Genomic DNA, 15,837 nt, shown 5'->3' on the forward strand with positions numbered 1-15,837 from the left:
CTGGCGCCCACAGGGTCCCCTGCTGAAATCAGGCTAGCTCATAAACTAGACGGCAGTCTGTGCTTGATCTGCAGTGTGTGTGTGTGTGTGTGTGTGTGTGTTCCCCACAACAACTTCTCTGGTTTGTAAATGTGCCCACTAAAATGGGCGAAACCCCACCAAACTACCCATGATGAAGAAGAACGGCATTGTGGGATGGCGTTCTGGAAGGCACGCAAGGCAGAGAGGTCGCGGCTCCCAGGAGCTGTGTCTTAGTGGCAGATCTTTATGTTAAGAGTAATATTCCCTCTCATAAAAGAGCGGCTCTTTGTGACTCTTCTCCTTCAGCCCAGTGGGATGCCGGAAGCCTCCCCAACACACCACAAAACGTGGGAAGAAAGCGAGTGAGGGGCGGGTGGGAAAAGAAAAGAAAGCTCCCTCAGAGGAGAGACAGTTATAAATTAGAAGCAGCCCAGGGGAGGCCCAGGACAAACAGACGACCAGTTTAGCAGTTGTTGTTTTTAAATATGAGTGGGACCGATCTCAGTGTCCTGACACTGAGGAGATGCTCCTTCAGTCTGTCTTCCATGGGAGTGTGGTACGGCTCTTGCGTGTGGTACAGCCTCCTTCCGCTGTGAAGAGAGGTAATCCGGTATGGTGTTGCAGTGGTAGATAAAGAAGACTGCTTCTCCTTCCCCAGCGACCATTGGACATCTCCTTGGCAAGTCCCGTGCTTCATTCCCACCAGAGAAAAGTCATCCCCGACCGAGAAAGGTCCAAGATCCAAACTCCTCCAAGTCCTGGCTTCCCGTGCAGCTACGCTTTTGCTTTCCTGCCGGATCGCCTGCGGTGTTTCACACACCTGCAGTAAGAATAAACCCTCCTTTAAAAATGTCCTCGGGTTTCTTTATACCTGTGGGGACTGACTCCCACTGGGGCTGGCAGGGCGGAAATCTGGGAGCCCAGCAATAGGTGGGAGCCGAGGCAATGACAGTTGTAAGGAGAAGGCAGGCAGGCAGGCATAGACTGAATATTCAAACAAACCGCTGTGTTGCAAAGAGAATGTCAACAGTCTAGGCAACACGATGACCATATACATACACAACAGACAATCTTTATAAAATTCCTTCAAACCATAAAATGTTCAAAATGAAACCGTTAGTCTCAAAGTCTCTGAAAATCTTTAAATTCTTTCACCTTTGGTGGACATGCCCAAAGATTAAGGCTTTCTGGGAAATGATATATAATGAAATGAAAAAGGTATTTAAATATACCTTTCTGAAGAAACCAGAGGCCTTTCTCCTGGGTATGGTCGGCCAATTGGTGCCAAAGAAGGATAGAACATTCTTTATGTACGCTACAACAGCAGCAATAATACTCATCGCAAAGTATTGGAAGACACAAGATCTACCCACCTTGGAAGAATGGCAGATGAAGGTGATAGACTATATGGGACTGGCAGAAATGACTGGCAGAATCCGAGACCAGGGAAGAGAGACGGCGGAAGAAGATTGGAAGAAATTTAAGGACTATCTTAGGAAACATTGCAAAATTAATGAATGTTAGAACGATGTTGGTTTAGAAATTAAGTGGTTTTCAGCTGTAATGATTAAGTAAAAAGAAAAGAAAGGCTAAAAATTAAATGAAAATTAAGGGAGAGGATTTGCTGAACTAATAATTAGAAATTGGAATACAGAAAGGGGAGGTATGAGGAGGTCAGGGAAGTAAATTATAAGAAAATAAGGGATTGAAATTATACTTGTTTTTGTTTGTGTTTTGTTTGTATTATTGTTTTTCTTTGATATAACTTTTGAAACTTCAATAAATACCTTTTTTTAAAAAATAAAATCTTTAAATGAAGCGAGGTACCAAACTTTGTACGCTGAAAGACAAGCTGTGAAGCTTTGTGTATTCAACAAATATGATGTCCAACACTGAACAGTGATTCTGGATATTGACTACTGTTTTGTAGAATTCTTCGTCAGCGTGGTGGGAGGATAAAGAATGCTTCATAAACCCATCTTATTTTGAATGAATGCATGTAAATGAAAATATCAAATGCTGTGGAACAGTGCTCATGTAATAATGTAGTCAGCATGCTGACAAAGAATTCTACGAAACAGTAGTCAATATCCGGAATCACTGTTCAGTGTTGGACATCATATTTGTTGAATACACAAAGCTTCACAGCTTGTCTTTCAGCGTACAAAGTTTGGTACCTCGCTTCATTTAAAGATTTTCTGAGACTTTGAGACTAAAGATTTCATTTTGAACTTTTTATGGTTTGGAGGAATTCTATAAAGATTGTCTATTACGTATGTATATGGTCATCGTGTTGCCTAGACATTGTTGGCATTGACTGAGGGCAGACTGAGGGTGGTGGGGAGGGACGCCCTTCACCCAAACAGAGTAACTGTCTCTGCTTGCGTCCCTTCAAGGGGTCACAGGAGGTAGAAATGTTTTCTGGGGTGCATTCAGAAAACTAGCCCCACCCCCTCCGTCTGGCACCTGCATTCCGAAAAGGGTGACTTTCATAATGGGGAACCAAAGTTTAAAAACTTGAAGCCGTTGGTTTGAGGAGAAAACTTGCTTGTTCCACATGGAAGATGTAGCCAGCGTGTTTTCTCCTGCTCTTGAGGCTAGGACTCAAACCAATGGCTTCAAGTTACAAGAAAGGAGATTCTGACTAAACATCAGGAAAAACTTTCTGACGGCAAGAGCTGTTTGACAAGTGGAATAGTCTCCCTCTGTGGGTTGTGGATTTTTTCCATCATTGGAGGATTTTAAGCCGAGGTTGTGTCATGGACACTTTGGTTGAGATGTTTGCATTGCAGGGCGTTGGACGAGATGACCATTGGGGTCCCTTCAAACTCTACGATTCTATGAAATGAAATAAGCCAAGTTGTTGGCTTGGATCCAGGTACCTTAAGAGGTAACATTTCCCATAATGCCCTGGGAGTTGTGGGCAATTAAAATGGTGGCCCTAAGCCACAGATCTGATGTCGTTGCTACTGGCTGGAGCTGCTGCCAGTTAAAGCCTGCCAGGGCCCACCAAAAGATTGGGAGGGGGATGCCACTAGCACGCACTTGGCCCGAGACTCCCTCAGGCCCAATAGTATCTGGAAGGTACTACACTGGCAGTCCCTGGCCTGAAAGCCCACCATTAGAGGGATGTTCAGGGTTGGGGGGGAAGGGAGGCGAACCCCACCTGCAAGTGGCCTTGTTGAGTTCCCAGCCACACTGCTGACAACGGACGGAGTCACGCTTGCATACGCATTCACATGTCAGTGGGTTGACCCGCTTCTTCCTGTCCGGACAGGGCGCGCAGGACGGGCTGTTGGGAGAGTAGAATCCCAGATGAAGCAACATCTTGGAGGGGTGCCTTCCAAATGTGTGGGGTTACAAGCTCACCCCACATTTCCCCTCTTTTTAATTGTTTTCAGGCAACGTCCCTCCTGTGCCTTTTAGCATATGGAGGGTATGTGTCCCCTTTTTACAAAGGACATTCCTCGATTTGGAGCTTTGGGGCTACTTTTGGTTGCAACATTATTGGATTTTTTAAAAAAGAAGTTTACCTATTGGTGAGCTTTGTGTTCATTTAAATTTGGATGTACGTTACATGAACCGTTGATTGTTCTTTTTATTCCCCCCCCCCCCACTATTGGTATTATTATGTATTCTCACTGTACTACCTTCTCAATTAAGCAGTGTTAAGAGGTACATATAGAAATTAATTGTATGTTTTAAGCAGGATATAAATGAATTATTGTTATGGCTAATACAGTTTTGGATTGTTTTTATGCGAACTGCTTTGAACACAGATGTATTTGCAGAAAATGTGATTGATAAATAAACTGAATATTACTAGAGTGAGTCCTCTGCTTGAAAGGTTATCTGGTCCAAGTACTTATGGCTCTGGGTTGCGTCCATTGTTTGTTAAGGGTGCTGAGAGTTGTCAGAAGACACCTATTCCTCTCACAGAACTAAAATTCCCAGAGTTCCCAGGGAAGAGAAGAAGAAGAAGAGTTTGGATTTGATATCCCGCTTTATCACTACCCGAAGGAGTCTCAAAGCGGCTAACATTCTCCTTTCCCTTCCTCCCCCACAACAAGCACTCAGTGAGGTGAGCGGGACTGAGAGACTTCAGAGAAGTGTGACTGGCCCAAGGTCACCCAGCAGCTGCATGTGGAGGAGCGGGGATGCGAACCCGGTTCACCAGATTACGAGTCCACTGCTCTTAACCACTACACCACACTGACTCTCAAGAGGGGGTTGATTGTTAAACTACTCGGAGAATGAGGGAAAGGGGGGGTTACTAACATCTCTTAGCACCCTTATCAGACTAATGCTTTCAGAATGTTAAAGTGGTGTAATACTGTTATAAACATATACTACAAATGGGGCCGAAATTCTACTCAGGGTAGACCCCCTGAAATTAATAATCTATGTCACTCATGCCCATTAATTTAGGGGGCCTACACTGAGTAGGACTAATATTCAGGGGCGGAGCAAGGGTGGTGCGGTGGGAGCGGTCCGCTGTGGGTGGCACCACTGAGGGGGGTGACAAAATGCCGGGCAGCACTCAATGCGGGGCCTGCAGCGCGCCCAAGCCACGCGTCTCTCCACACTGCCCCAAACGGTTGGCCCACCGCCTCCCCCTCAGCTGTAGGGCGGATGAGTGGGAGGAGGCAGGCAGACTCCTCGGAGGCTCCTTGGGCGCAGGGCACACGCCCAATCGGCTTGCTCCACCTCTGCTAATATTCAATGTAACCCAAAGCACCATAAGATGCATTTTAATGCAGGGAGTTGGACTAGGTGACCCTAGATGACCTTTGCAACTCTAAAATTCTATGACTCTATTGACGCTCCCCCAACATCATCATCATCATCATCATTATTATTACAAGATTATAATTATTAATTACCCACCTTTTACCCTAAGTTCCAAGAGCAGATAACAACAATTACAGCAATTAAAAACCAGTTAAAAACCAGTTAAAAACCTACAGCCACAGAAATAAGGTGGGTTGTAAAAATATACATCTCAAGTTTCAGAGTACAGTGGTAATTCCGGTTGCAGATGAGATCTGTTCCGGAGGTCCGGTCGGTTTCCTGAACCTGAGGACTGCTGTGCATGCGCAGACCGTGCGGCAAAACCCGGTAAAATACTTCTGGATTTGCAATGTACGCATTCTGAAGTTGACGTAACCATAGGGTAATGTAAATGGAGGTTCGACTGTAATGTTTGTATATTAGTACAGGGGGCTTTAGGGGCATTAAACAAACAAACAAACAAACAAAAAGTAGGGGCCTGTAAGAGGGAGAATTTTTTTTACCTGTGCGTGGGCAATCTATAAACTTCCTTTGGTCTGAAAAGCAGAAGAATAAGGTTAGTAATTGGTGTTTGTTTGGCACTCATGGCTCCCAGCACTACCCAATCATTGCTCTTCCACTGCAAGCCTGCAAGCAGAATTATAACTGGCTTAAGAACATAATAATCGTCTGGTTGCTGGATCAGGCCAAAGGGCCATCTAGTCCAGCATCCTGCTCTCACAGAAACTTATGGGGAGCCCGCAAGCAGGACCTAAACATGAGCGATCTCCCCTCCTGAGGCTCTCTGGCACTGGCATTTGGGATCATACTGCTTCTGAAAGAGAAGGGTGAAGCTAGCCATTCTGGCTAATAGCCACTGGCTAGTAACCTTCTCCTCCATGAATTTGTCTAATCCTCCATTGAAGCCATCCAGGTTGGTGGCTATCACAGAATGGTCCCAATCACCTGTCTCTTCTTCAGCAGCCCCCCACCCTTCTGACTCTCACCTGCATTCACAGGTAGCATGCTCCTCAAAAGTCAGCTGCTGCAAGTGGCTGCGTTGGAACTTGCTCAACAATAACACCTGGAGAATGGGAGAAAGGAAGGAAAAAGGAGACCATAAGAGGAGTCTTGCTGGTTCTGACCCAGAATTCATCTGGGCAAGGGATTGAGGCCCAGTGGCCCTCCAGATGATGTTGGACAAACTTCCATCATCATTAGTCATGCCAGCATCTCTACCCGTCAGATGGGATGTGGGTGGCGCTGTGGTCTAAACCATGAAGAAGAAGAAGAAGAAGAAGAAGAAGAAGAAGAAGAAGAAGAGTTTGGATTTGATATCCCACTTTATCACTACCCAAAGGAGTCTCAAAGTGGCTAACAATCTATTTTCCCTTCCTCCCCAACAACAAACACCCAGTGAGGTGAGAGACTTCAGAAAAGTGTGACTAGCCCAAGGTCACCCAGCAGCTGCATGCGGAGGAGCGGGGAATCGAACCCGGTTCACCAGATTACGAGTCCGCTGCTCTTAACCACTACACCACACTGAGCCTCTTGGGCTTGCCAATCAGAAGGTCAGCAGTTTGAATCCGCACAATGGGGTGAGCTTCTATTGCTCTGTCCCAGCTTCAGCCAATCTAGCAGTTCGAAAGCAGACCAGTGTAAGTAGATAAATAGGTACCACTGCGGTGGGAAGGTCAATGGCATTTCCGTGTGCTTTGGCATTTGTCACGGTGTCCCACTGCAGCAGAAGCAGTTTAGTCATGCTAGCCACATGACCTGGAAAGCTGTCTAAGGACAACACCGGCTCCCTTGAAAGTGAGATAAGTGCCACTTACCCATAACCAGCTTGGACTGGACTTAACCGTCCAGGGGTCCTTTACCTTACCTTACCCGTCAGATGTGGGGCAAGTGGGCATGGCTTGGGGAGAAGCAGCCTCAGAGGCCAAATTTTGCCCACCATGGGGTCCAAATTTGGCCTGTGAGGCTGCTTCTCCCCAAGCCAGAGGTTTCTCACTCTGCAAAATGCAGACTTTAGGGGCCTAAAAAAAGGAGCTCCCACCTTATAAAATAAAAATAACCAAGTAGCTGAATAACTAACTAATCAAAGGACAGTGTATGTGTATGTAACTTGTTAAGATACTTTTACTCACCTTGCAGGGCTACATTTTCCAGAGCTCTCTGTGGAGAGGGATTGGTTGTTAAACCAATCTGGGAACTGTAATTTTGCAAGTGGAATTGGGGTTTTCTAGCAACCCTCGGCCCCCTTAACAAAGAATTATTTGGGAGGAAGCCATGACTGTTTAAAGTGGTATCATAGTGCTTTCCGTTTGTGGTATGAATGTGGCCGATATGTCTAAAAATATTGTGAAGTTTTTTATTTTTATAATGATATTGAGAACAAACAGAGCAAATATTCTGGGGAAAAACAAAACAAAACAAAACAAAACAAAAAAACAAAAACCAGATTTTGTGGCTGTAGTTCACATATTTACTTTTTCATTTTTGCAGGTGGGGGCAAGTTAACCTCACATGTAACCAAGAACTGGCCTATTAACTTTGCAGGATCCTTCCCTCTTCTTGAAGGGTGCTAGGTGTCCTGGAAATATCCTGAGCCATGAAGGCTAGCCCTTTAGGATGAAAGGGGCACTGCCCACCCAATTCAGTCTGCTCCCACCGAGAATATAAGAAGAGCTTTGCTGGATCACGCCAGTGGCCAACCAGATGTCTCTGAGAAACCCACAACGGCTGTCTCTGAGGGCAACTCTCCCCACATGAATTTGCAGGCATCCTGCCTCCACAGGGAGAACATAGCTGTCGGCTGCCACCACCACCAATCTGGAGGGCAAAAGGTTCCCTGTCCTGGCCTTACTGAGGGGATTTCCCCTATTCTTGCCCCAGTTAGTTACCTCCATGGTCACTGTATACGTCCGGGACGGCATACACTGTGCCGATTCATCAGCGCAGCAGCCGACACAGCGCTTTAGAGCCACGCAGGAGGGCACAATGAGGTGGCTGATGACTAAGTCCGGGTACTCCTTGTCCAGAGATACCATTGTCTCCTTGGCTTGGCAGGCGCTACGGCTGAACACCTCCAGGAACCTCACCACTAGAAGAAGAAGAAGATGGGGTTTAAATCATTGTCAGAGGGCTATCTCTGAGGAGGGATGGAGGAGGAGGTATCCATTTCAAACGGATTTAAACACTTAATTTGGTGGCTCTGACTAGGGGTGGGCAAATCCGTCAATCTCCGTTTCTCATTTTTCCTGGCTTAAATTCAGTTTTCCTCATTTCCGCATTTGCAATTGGGTGTTGCTGTTTGTTTTTAAAGTGCTCGTCAATTTTTGTCAGCGTTAGTGTGTATTTATCCCAATATATACAGTGGTACCTTGGGTTACATACGCTTCAGGTTAGACTCCGCTAACCCAGAAATAGTGCTTCAGGTTAAGAACTTTGCTTCAGGATGAGAACAGAAATTGTGCTGCAGTGGCGCAGCAGCAGCAGGAGGCCCCATTAGCTAAAGTGGTGCTTCAGGTTAAGAACAGTTTCAGGTTAAGAACGGACCCCCGGAACGAATTACCGTATTTTTTGCACCATAACACTCACTTTTTTCCTCCTAAAAAGTAAGGGGAAATGTCTGTGCGTGTTATGGAGGGAATGCCTACAGGTGGCATGCCTACGGATTTTCCTCCTCTAAAAACTACGTGCGTGTTATGGTCGGATGCGTGTTATAGAGCGAAAAATACGGTAAGTACTTAACCCGAGGTACTACTGTACATAAGAAGAGCCTGCTGGATCAGGCCAGTGGCTACTGTGAGAGAATCCTGTTCTCACCGTAGCCAACCAGATGCCCGTGGGGAACCCACTGCATGCAAGATTCGGGCACAAGAACTCTCTCCCCTCTTGTGTTTTTCAGCAACAGGGAAATCAGGAGCTTTACTGCAGAGGGCAGAGCATGATCATCATGGCTAGGAGGCACAGATAGCCCTCTCCCCCATGAATTTATCTAATCCTCTTTCAAAGCCATGTAGGTTGGTGGCTGCCACTGCCTGCAGTGAGAGGGAGTTCCACAGCTTAACTGTGTGCTGAGTGAAGAAGTACTTTTTTTTTTATAGCTGTCCTGATTCCTCCAACATTCAGCTTCATTGGATAGCCATGAGTTCTAGTGTTATAAAGAGAGAGGAAAAAATTCTCTCCATATATATATATACTTTCTACACACCATGCATAATTCTATAAACTTCTGTCGTGTCAGCTCTTGTTGAGATTTTTACTAAGCCAAAAAGTCCCAAGGCTGGAATCTTTCCTCACAGCGGTTGTCACTCTATCCCATGGGTAGGCAGCCTAAGGCCCGGGGGCCGGATGTGGCCCAATCGCCTTCTAAATCTGGCCCGCTGACGGTCCAGGAATCAGAGTGCTTTTACATGAGTAGAATGTGTGCTTTTATTTAAAATGCATCTCTGGGTTATTTGTGGGGCCTGCCTGGTGTTTACTAAATATAGTCCAGCCCCCCACAAGGTCTGAGGGACAGTGGACTGGCCCACGGCTGAAAAAGTTTGCTGACCCCTGCTCCATCCCCTTGACAATTTTAGGTTGAGCTTTTTGGAAACTTTTCCAGCTGTACGATATCCTTTTTGAGGTGAGGTGACATATTGGTACAGTGGTACATACGCTTCAGGTACAGACTCCACTAACCCAGAAATAGTACCTCGAGTTAAGAACTTTGCTTCAGGATGAGAACGGAAATTGTGCTTCTGCGGCGTGGCAGCAGCGGGAGGCCCCATTAGCTAAAGTGGTGCTTCAGGTTAAGAACAGTTTCAGGTTAAGAATGGACCTCTGGAACGAATTAAGTACTTAACCTGAGGTACCACTGTACTCAGCTTTGCCTGACATGCGCATTGTTTGGCAAAGCAATTTCCCCTGACGTAATCCATTTCTGTCTGCCTTTTCACGAATATATGCATTTTTAGACACTCTTTCTAGTAGTATATACATTTCTAGACACATTGGTTAGAGCATGGCATTGCAAAATTAGGAATTTCGAAGGGCAGCTGTTTTGGTTTGTGTATCATTTCAGAAGGTTTGAGTTTGTTAGTTCAGGCTTTCAGTGAAAACCGAGCCAAATTTCTTCCCCACTCCCAGAGAGAGCCCCTTGGAGTGTGATACAAATGGAAGAAATAGCTAATAAAGCTCACACATAATTATCGATGGGCATGGTGCTGTAAACCATCAGCAGGAATAAAAATAAACCAGAGCCATGGTTAAGAAGTCTAAAAATTTGAGAGTGGTGCTAATGAGGCATGAGCTATGAGCAAAGTTGGAGATAGCAAGTTTATTGAGACTCGGACAGGAAGGGGATGGCAATATTGTCCGACAATAGTTAGGTTCAAGATCCTATCCTGCTAATTAGTTTCTTTCCCTATTCGGTGAGGGAAAATGTGTATATTAAGGAAAACTGCAATTAAACCTGAGCATGTTAGGAGAAATCCACCCTAAAATGCCAATAAACTTTTGTGGGGATATTTCTTTTTAATTGCAGACTGGTGCAGAAATGTAGAGAGCTGAACTTACAACTGGGGGAAAATTAGAAACTGAGAGAACCCAAAATGGGCAGATTTAACCTGCTCTTCCCTTTCATTTTATTGTTACAACAGTCCTGTGAGGTAGGGCCAGGCTGTGAAAGAGAGTCACCAAACCAAGATCAGGTCCTGCAGTGGGCTGCATTTGAACCCAGGTCTCCGCAGTCCTAGACATGCGAGCTCATGGGCCTGGAGGAAGATGTGTTTTGGGGTGTTTTTTCTAACAGTCCCTCTCTCTCTCCATCCAGGAGTGATGCGCATCCCCACCCTCAAAACCACTGTCCTCAAACTCCGTGGCTCTTACCTTCTGTAACTGGCTCCACGACTGGTTCCATTTCATTAGTTGGATGCGGCAGAATCTGCAGATAGATCAGAAACAGCAGCAGATCAGAAATAGGGAAGGCACTTTGAGGAGTCTGTTTCAAGCTATCTGGGCCACAGGGATCCATGCACTGGCAACCTCTGGGCTTGATCACTGCCATGCGCCCTGCATGGAGCCTGGTCCAGAGACTGCAGCTCCTGCAAAACACTCCCACTAGAGTCTGTTGGTGGGGACAGACCACAGCCAGCACACAACACTAGCGCTTAAAAACATGTGCTGTTGTGGGGGGCATGTCTGCACCATTTTATGGTGCCATCTCTCTCCCCCCCCCCAGCTCTGTTACGTGTAGCAGCTTTTTTGAGCTATGCCACACATACACACAAACACGGCAGCCATTTTGTGACTGGCACTAATGGCACTTCCTGAGGATCCCAAATGTGCCTGCCCAAGAGGTAGATTGCCTCTGAACATGGAGGTTCTGTTTACATGTCATGGCTGAACAACCTCCTCCACAAATTTGTCCAGTCCTCCCTTTTAAGGCCGTCTTTAAGGCAGCCACCACCGCATCCTGTGGCAGTGAGTCCCACAAGTGAATTACGTCATGTGGTGTGAAGGAGCAGCCCTCTGCCAACAAGAACATCATAAGAGCCCTGATGCTGGATGAGGCAAAAAGGCCGATGGAGACCAGCATCCTGTTCTCACAGTGGCCAACCATTCCCTATGAGAAGCCTGCAGGCAATGTTCCCCTTGTTTGTTCCCAGGATTTTCCTCAATCCCACTTGGTTCTCTAAGCTTTCCTTCCATGGCATCGGCATCATTGCATCAGTGGTAGCAAATTCCAGAAGCAGATCATACACACATAGTGATCTTTTCTTTCTTTCTTTCTTTCTTTCTTTCTTTCTTTCTTTCTTTCTTTCTTTCTTTCTTTCTTTCTTTCTTTCTTTCTCTTTCTCTCTCTCTCTCTCTCTCTCTCTCTCTCTCTCTCTCTTTCTTTCTTTCCCACAGGGAGGGGCAGAAGACATGAAGGCTGTAAATGTGCTATAGGAATTATAATCTGCAACTTTGTGTACTTACTCTACATTGAAAGCACACCCAAAGCACATTCTTTACCTCAAAGAATTCTGGGTGCTGTAGTTCACCCCTCGCAAAGTTGCAATTCCCAGCAACCCTTAACAAACTATAGCACCCATAATCCTTTGAGGGAAAGAATGAGTTTTAAAGGCATGCTGTGGTATACACATCCTGGCTCCCTGGAGCAAATGGATTTTTAAATGGTTTTATTTAGAATATTTATATTGTCCGCTCATAGAGATGCCTGTCACTGAGCCAATTCCCAGTGTGTGCATAGTGGTGTAATGGTTAGGGTGTTGGACTGGGACATGAGAGGCCAGGGGTTTAAATCCCCACTAGGCCATGAGTGGCCTTGAGCCAGTCACAGCCTCTCAGCCTCACCTACCTCACAGGGTTGTTGTGAGAATTACATGAAGAGGGGGAGAACCGCATATGCCACCTTGAGTTCTTTGGAGGAAAAAAACTTTGGATACAAACACAACAAATTATTATTATTATTATTTTGCATACCACCATACACCAACAGATTTCAGGGCAATTTACAATACAAAACTACAAAATAAAAATATATATAATAAAAATAAGAACAAACCAATCCAAAAATCCCGCTAGCAGCAGCACCACTGAGAAATGTACTATTGGCTGTATTCACACTGTATTTCCCAAAGAATCCTGGGAACTGTAGTGGCTTAAAGGTGCTTGGATTTGTAGCTCTATGAGGGGTAAACTACACTTCCCAGAATGGTGCTGGAAAGGGGCAGGCCCAGTGCCAGTGGGGCATTGGCTGAAGGCCCCAGGGGCCTGGAAAAGTCCCTCAGTAGCTCCCCTACCACCCACCACCCTCCCTGCCAGGCTCCTGGGTGCTTTTTGGGTGGCTGTGTTGCTTTTAAACAAGAGCAAAGCTCAGCTGCTGCCACCACCAGTGGCTGCCCGCTGTCTTATGCAGCTCAAAGTTCACGTCCACAGCATACATAAAAAGCACATGTTTTCCCTCAGACAGCCCTGGGAACTATAGTTTGTTAAGGGTTCTGGGAACTGTAGCTCTGTGAGGGGTAAACCTCAGTTTCAAAGGTTATTTGGGGGAAGCCATGTGCTTTAAATGTGTGGGGCATCGTTAAATTACCCATATGGTGGGCAGAAAATGCAAGTGCACATGGGGCCGTGGCAGGAAGGAAGGGAGGGAGAGAGGGAGGGAATTTATTTGTCAGAAGCCATGTGGCAAGAACCCGCAACTCTTGAATAGCCAAGATCCAAGTAGCCAAGTTTATCTATCTGCTGATTGCTGCACGGTGACTCTGTTTCTAAGCTTTGACCCACAAAATGCCCTTCTCTGTAGCGTGAGGTGTGTGTGGGAGAGCAGTGGTTTGTAATGTTGCTGTAAGGATCCTTCCATGTGCAATGCTTTGAACATTTGAAAATGCAATACAGGTGTTATCTAGTTCGTAACCTTACTTATTATTTACTGTTATTTTGCAAATCCTGCCTTTAAAAGTGGCATGCAAATTATGAATAAGGTCCAAGGTGGGTTATTGCTGGTTTTTGTTTTTTTTTTAAAGAAAAAGCTAACAGTGCAATCCTAAAGAACTTTACTCAGAAGTGAGTCCCACTGAGCTTACTGTTACTCCAAGGTAAGCGTTGCATAGGACGGCAGCCGAAATCCTAATATTCTCTCTGGCTATCATTTAGACACAGCTGGAGGGAAATCTTTTGGGGATTTTTACCTCTGTGACTGGCTAATGTGAAAGGATTGTTTATGTGTCCCAAGGTTTAGCTCCGTGATCCGTTTTTGATTTTTAATAACTAAGGCTGAATCTTGGAAACCCCTGTGAAGCAAAGAGCCTCTGAGCATTTGTCCCTTCCCTCCCCAAACCACAGTTAACACAAGATGTGTGGTAAAGGACACGAAGGGGCCCCTAATCTCTGGCAAGCTAGACCCACTTGCTGTCTCTTTCACAGCTGTGATCCTGGAGGGAATGCTCACTGACTGCATGCAAACCATGCATTTAAAGCATATTCTCCCCACCTCCCGCAAATATCTATCTATCTATCTATCTATCTATCTATCTATCTATCTATCTATCATCTATCTATATCTATATCTATCTATCTATCTATCTATCTATCTATCTATCTATCATCTATCTATCTATCTCTATCTATCATCTATCTCTATCTATCTATCTATCTATCTATCTATCTATCTATCTATCATCTATCTATCATCTATTTATCATCTATCTACTGCTATTTAAGATTACTGGGAACTGTAAATCTACTAGGAGTAAACTACAGTTCCCAGAGGGTTTTTTTTGGGGGGGGGATGCACTTTGAATTTGTACACAGTTCGAGTGGGGCACCCAAAGCAAAGTATCAGGATTTGAGCGAAACGGGGGAAAGTGTGGGGGGAGGGGGAGAGAGATAGAAATGCCAAAAAACTTAACAATCCAACCAGCACCACAGCTTTGACAATCAACGCATAATCGATCACATGACGCACTGCACACACACTATTTGAATGGCAATGCCAACTGGGGGCACCCCCTCTGGTATTTTATTGGGGGGGTGGCAAAGGGACCTCGGCCCCTAATAGTTGTGGCTCATATGTCCTATACCATCTGGGCACACCAGTTTGGGCTATGAACTTCTCCCCGCGCCCCTGACAGCACCCCATAACCTCACCCCCTTCTGACACACCTCTCTGTCTTCCTCCGCATTGGATACCCATCTGAAACCCACCCACCCTTCTCTGCCAGCCCCCATTCGTGTCAGCTCGCTACCCCATGCCTCTAGGGAGTTATTAAAAAAAACGAAACAAAACAAAAAAAAAACCCCAAACTTGCTTGCCATCTCTCTCTCCTCTCACCCCGCTTCTTGCTCAATGCCAGGGGCTTTTGGGTGCCCACTCGCTGCCACGCTCTCCGTGCGCCCCCCCCCCCCAACGTCCTGTGCCCACCTACCGTCGTGGCGGCGCAGTAGTGCAGCTGCAAGGTGGTAGCCAAGAGGAGCTGAAGGGCACCGCAGGGGGCGTTCATGGTGGTGCCAAGGCTGCCGCTGCCGCTGCTCCTGCCGGGCAAAGGGGCACACGCGCCCGCCTCGGGCTCCTCTTGGAGACTTTTCTCCAAAGTTTGCTGGCTCGGCGGCAGCTTCTGGGGCTGCTCTCCAGTCAATTGGAGAAGGAGGTCGTCCAGGATTCCCGCCCCCCCCCCCGCCCCTCCTCCAGGATTTGCCACTCAGACAAAATGCCCAGCCGACGGGCAGCCGCCACTCAGGAACTGGGCATTGCCCCTGCACCTGGGCATGGCTCAGATCAGCCTGGTGCCCGGCGCAGCCGCTCGCTTCTCTCTCGGTGCCATCCTACTGCCAGCCCTTGGGCGCAAGGAGAGCCAGGGGTGGGTACAGGTGCATCTCCGCAGCTGCCGCCGCCGCCGCTGCTGCCCAGGGAGGAGGTGGCGACGGCGGTGTCGTCGTGCCAGGCGGCCGCAGAAGTAACTGGGCTCCAAGTCGAGGGGGGAGAGAGAGAGAGGGAGACAGAAGCTGCTGGCACAGCGAGGAGAGGGAAGGAGGCAAGCGAGCTCTCATGTGACTGTTCAATCCCACCCTAAGGGAGGGAGGGAGGGAGGCTGAGCCTGGCTGCTGGCGCAGGTCAGAGAAAGAGAGACGGGTGGGGGGATAGGCACCCCCTATCCCAAGAAAAACCTTGAACCAAACAGGTCAAGGAGGGTCTGCTTCAGCCAGCATCCTGCACCCCATCACACCTTAAAGCAGCCACAGCTGGATGCTTTGGAGAGGTTTCCTCTAGAATTGGTGAGGGCAGCAAGCTTCAGGTCCCAAACTCTACAATGTTGTGAGTCAGATGGTTAGACTATCCAGCTGTTTTCTGAAAACTGACGGGCAGCCGCTCTCCAGAGATTCAAGCAGGCAGTATTTCTCCTATCCCTACCTGAGTATCTCATTGAGGGATGAACCACTCTGCCACTGAGCTATGGTCCTTATCTAAAAAATGAAACAAGATTCCAGTCCTCATTGTCTGCTCTATCGCTGAGTGATGTGTGTGGGTTTTGGGGAGGGCAGTTATCT

General features: G+C 46.8%; 1 protein-coding gene across 1 annotated transcript; it reads right to left on the minus strand.

Annotated features, from left to right (window-relative positions):
- Window positions 1-245: 245 nt before the first annotated feature.
- Window positions 246-15,322, minus strand: VEGFB (vascular endothelial growth factor B). Its single transcript, XM_083716138.1, has 7 exons — window positions 14,718-15,322; window positions 10,672-10,726; window positions 7,698-7,897; window positions 5,799-5,875; window positions 5,316-5,348; window positions 3,188-3,313; window positions 246-841 (listed from the first exon to the last, which is right to left on the minus strand). The coding sequence occupies exons 1-7, from the start codon at window positions 14,790-14,792 to the stop codon at window positions 796-798; spliced, it is 612 nt and encodes a 203-aa protein (XP_083572264.1). The 5' UTR covers window positions 14,793-15,322; the 3' UTR covers window positions 246-795.
- Between the last annotated feature and the right edge of the window lie 515 nt (window positions 15,323-15,837).

Source organism: Podarcis gaigeae (genome assembly GCF_964106915.1).
Source record: "Podarcis gaigeae genome assembly, chromosome: 16".
Classification (NCBI taxonomy): domain Eukaryota; kingdom Metazoa; phylum Chordata; class Lepidosauria; order Squamata; family Lacertidae; genus Podarcis; species Podarcis gaigeae.

Bases quoted from the DNA above. Each gene is read 5' to 3' on its own strand.
- VEGFB (XM_083716138.1), bottom strand. From the start codon at position 14,792: ATGAACGCCCCCTGCGGTGCCCTTCAGCTCCTCTTGGCTACCACCTTG. The intron at 3,314-5,315 runs GTAAAAAAAATT...CTCTCCCAACAG, and splicing joins TATAGATTGCCCACGCACAG to CCCGTCCTGCGCGCCCTGTC. The intron at 842-3,187 runs GTGGGGTTCGCC...TTCTTACTGCAG, and splicing joins CTCAACAAGGCCACTTGCAG to GTGTGTGAAACACCGCAGGC.